Source organism: Octopus bimaculoides, chromosome 3 (genome assembly GCF_001194135.2).
Source record: "Octopus bimaculoides isolate UCB-OBI-ISO-001 chromosome 3, ASM119413v2, whole genome shotgun sequence".
Classification (NCBI taxonomy): domain Eukaryota; kingdom Metazoa; phylum Mollusca; class Cephalopoda; order Octopoda; family Octopodidae; genus Octopus; species Octopus bimaculoides.
Genome location: NC_068983.1, coordinates 1,221,823 through 1,225,658, shown reverse-complemented (window position 1 = coordinate 1,225,658; position 3,836 = coordinate 1,221,823). Strand labels below are relative to the sequence as shown.

The 3,836-nt window shown below is 36.1% G+C and overlaps 1 protein-coding gene across 3 annotated transcripts in view; it reads left to right on the top strand.

The window, feature by feature from the left end:
* The window catches only part of LOC106872852 (aromatic-L-amino-acid decarboxylase), a 59,745-nt gene that overhangs the window by 28,144 nt on the left and 27,765 nt on the right, over positions 1–3,836 (top strand). For 2 of the 3 annotated variants that reach the window (XM_052965963.1, XM_014919987.2), the window contains exon 2: positions 1,776–1,999. In XM_052965963.1, the coding sequence (XP_052821923.1) occupies positions 1,796–1,999 (204 nt within the window). In that variant the 5' untranslated portion in view covers positions 1,776–1,795. Of the gene's footprint in view, positions 1–1,775; positions 2,000–3,836 lie in introns of those variants that run through there. The other variant, XM_052965964.1, reaches the window with a different exon arrangement.

The window sequence follows — 3,836 nt, the reverse complement described above, 5'->3', positions numbered from 1 at the left end:
TGTGTGTGTGTGTGTGTGTGTGTGTGTGTGTGTGTGTGTGTGTGTGTAAACTGAGATAAACTTAGATATGTTTCGACCAAAGATTGGTCCAGGTCATGTCCAACTTGATAGCACCACCTGATAGGATTATGTAAATTATTTTTTAAAGTCAAGTTTTGTGGTAGCATGACCCACTCGAGTAGGGAGTGCTTGTTGAGTGAGCTATTTCCAGTTAGAGGTGGCTTATCTGGTATTCCTTGAAGAAATTTGTCCAGATTCCGTTTAAAGGTGATGGGATACTTTTCCTCTTTGATCTGTTTTGGGACAATATTAAACAGGGCAGGGCCTGTTGAGGAAAAGAAATTGTGTTGCAGTGTATTTATGTATTGTGATCCTGAATTGGGCAGAGGACATATGGCCCGTCGTCCCAGCCTTGGGTGTACCTTGAAGCTAATGTTCAGGTCCTTTGGGCAAAGCTGGTGGTATATTCTCAACATCGTGCAAATTACATACCGCTCGCGGCGGCGCTGGAGAGAGTAGAGTTCGTATATACATTTATACATACACACATACATATGTGCGTATATAATATTTGTGCGTGTATAATAAAACCAATTTATTGGTTGGAGAGAGAGAGAGAGAGAGAGAGAGAGAGAGAGAGAGAGAGAGAGAGAGAGAACAACACTAAGCTCAGCTGAGAGCAAAAACTGTATTATGGTGGCAGATATTTTGTCGAGAGAACAGCAAATATTTTGCTTTTGCAATGCTTGATCACGTCATAGCTAAAAATTCTCTAACAAATATCAACAGCATCAGTGAAGTCACTTAACTTAAAAAACACTGACTATAACATTATTTCTATTGAAGATAATATTACTCATGTTTCAACAAATTGTCGTTACGTTGCTGCCTTCCTGGCAGAAACGTGATAATGTTGCTAGAAGAATAGACAATCCGGATTAAGAGTTAACCTTATTAGATACATAGTAATGTTTGCGCACGTCTGAAAGATGTGTTAAAGTGTATGTAAAATATAACATACCGATCATGTTTATTCCATATATTCATATTTATAAATTAAGGATCATAATTGATAGTATCGAAATAAGTATAGGTACTTTATATATATATATATCCAGTCACAGACTCGTAAAATTAATAATTCGAGAGATAAAAAATATTACCATTGCATACTTCGCACCAGACAGAACATTTCAAACATCCTTTTGTAATGGAATACATCTAAAATATTACGTTGAAAATAATTTCTGACAATGCGAGCGATAATATCTTTGTAAATCTGTTCAAGGATTCTACTCAAATTCTCAGTCATTTTTATTAAGAATATAACTAATTGTAATGCATGAAATGCGTATTCATAGATTCCTTAAAATGCATCTATTCTGCACCTCTAAAACCATGCACTTTTGTATTTAATATTTTCGGAAAAGTTTCAAAATTTGTGAAATACCAAAAAGACGAAAGTTGAATTGGTGATAACCGGGAAAATGTTTATTTACTTCAAAATTTAATCAACAAAGTTGTCAGCATTTCTCTGTAAACAAGCGAATTTTTTTCTTATCCAAATAAGACCAGTTAATTATCGAGATTAACAGATCTAACCTGAAACTTCAACAGCGGATTGTTACGTAACCAAATGATGATATTTATGCAATAAAAATAATTTACGTAATTAAATAATGGTGTATTATTACGTAATTAAATATTTGAAAAATAAAGACATGCAAATAAATAAAGCAGTAAATTAACCAAATCTAATTTTAATTTTTTTTAAGCCTTCATCTGAAAAAACGGCATGGAAAATGCTGAAAATTTCGAGGCCGCCGCTGTAGAATTAGCGAAATATATAACTGATTATTTTAATAATATTCGAAGCAGAAAGGTTTTACCCGTATGTGCACCCGGCTTCTTGAGAATTTTGATTACAGATAGAGCTCCAGAAAAAGCAGAACCCTGGGACGATGTTTTTGCTGATATCGAACGAATAATCATGTCAGGAGTAAGTAGTAGTTTTATACAAACTTCTTCGTTTAAACGACGGAGTGCTGCAAAATCTCTTGGCTTTAAGGATATCGCGAAAGGCTTATCTGGAGTCCCAACTTTCCGACTTGGTTTATAAGGCTTAGAAAATGTGAAGGACTGCTGCAATAAGCATGTGAATTTGGGAGGGGAATATGTCGAATAAAATCATAATTAACTGATCCTTCTGAATTTACCATTACGCAAAGCCAGGAACTTTTCAGCACGCCTCTTATATAATAATATACCTAATCCCATCATATACAATTTCAGTCGCAGGCGAGATGCATGCATTTTGGATGGGTCTAATGTAACGCTAAGTGGACATCTCTTTCTTTGCTTTACCTGGTAATATCGAGTTGTTTCTACCACTTATCTTATACACACCTAGAAGCGGGAAGACCCCTAATAAACAAACGGTAGTAATATATTCCACGTTTTGCTGGTTAATATTGTCACTCTTCCAAGTGATCATTGATTATTCTTTGACCTCTTATGTAGTCGTTTAGCTCGGCATGAAAAGTTAAGATATTTTCTTTTCAACACTAACTCGGATTAACCTTCTTTTCTTGAATTTGGAAGAAAGAATAAAGAACTTGGGCAACAATTAAACGTTCGGAGATTATGTTTCAGAAAGAACCTGTCTATAACACGAACATCTTGATCAATCTACAAATGGAAAAGTCCTGCTCCTGCTAGTTGAATCTCTGTCAAAACTGATTTTAACGAATCCCATACTGACGAGTTTTCCTGCGATATATATATATATATATATATATATATGTATATATATATAAATATATATATGTATGTGTGTGTGTGTGTGTGTGTGTGTGTTTGTGTGTCTGTATCTGTCCCACACCATCGCTTGACAACTGATGTTGGTGTGCTTACGTCCCCCGTAACTTAGCAGTTCGGCAAAAGAGACCGAGAGAACAAGTAGTAGGCTTACAAATAATAGATCTTGGGGGCAATTTGTTCGACTAAAGGTGGTGCTCCAGCATGAGCGCAGTGAAATAACTGAAACGAATCATATATATATATACATATCAAGCTACATATGTTTTCTTGCTAACAGACTTTCGGAAGTAATAATTAGTTAACGAGGAGGTGCTCCGCTAGCTACTCATCAGGCCGAAGATACCTTAGTTAAATGAAGGGTTACATTGTTGTTCAGGAATCCTAAATTAACTCGCCGAAGGGATAATTTTAAATGAGTGGTGAAGATGGAAGAACGGAGTAAAAACATGAAACAGAAAAACGTATCTATGAAGAAACAAAATGGTAAAAAAGGAAGTTGTTACAATAACAGGAGTTTGGCAATTGTCTAAAGTAGTTAGGAATAAAGAAAAGGAGAGAGGGAAGAAGGGAGACTCTAGGTTGATATTGATTGAGGAGGCGGTTGTTGGTAATATTAAACTGGTGCCTTCCGCCGAGGTCGACTTTGCCTTTCATCCTTTCGGTGTCAATAAATTAAGTAGCGGTTGCCTACTAGGGTTGATCTAATCGACTGGCTCTCTCCCAAAAATATTAAGCTTGTGCCATTTTACGACGTGAACGGTAAATAAATTTCCTTGTCGCACCCAAGTATAAACGTTTATACAGAATCATAGAAGAAGAATTTTTAGAAGTGAAATAGTCAAGAATGAGAAACAAAAAATAGAGGTAAAATATTTAGGAGAGAGAGAGGAAGGTGGATTCGTCAGGAGAGAAGGAGAGAGGAGGGGGAAGAAAAGAGAGGGATAAGTGGGATACAGTTTCTATCCCTTAGTGGGGAGGGGGATACAGTTTCTATCCCTTAGTGGGGAGGGGGATAC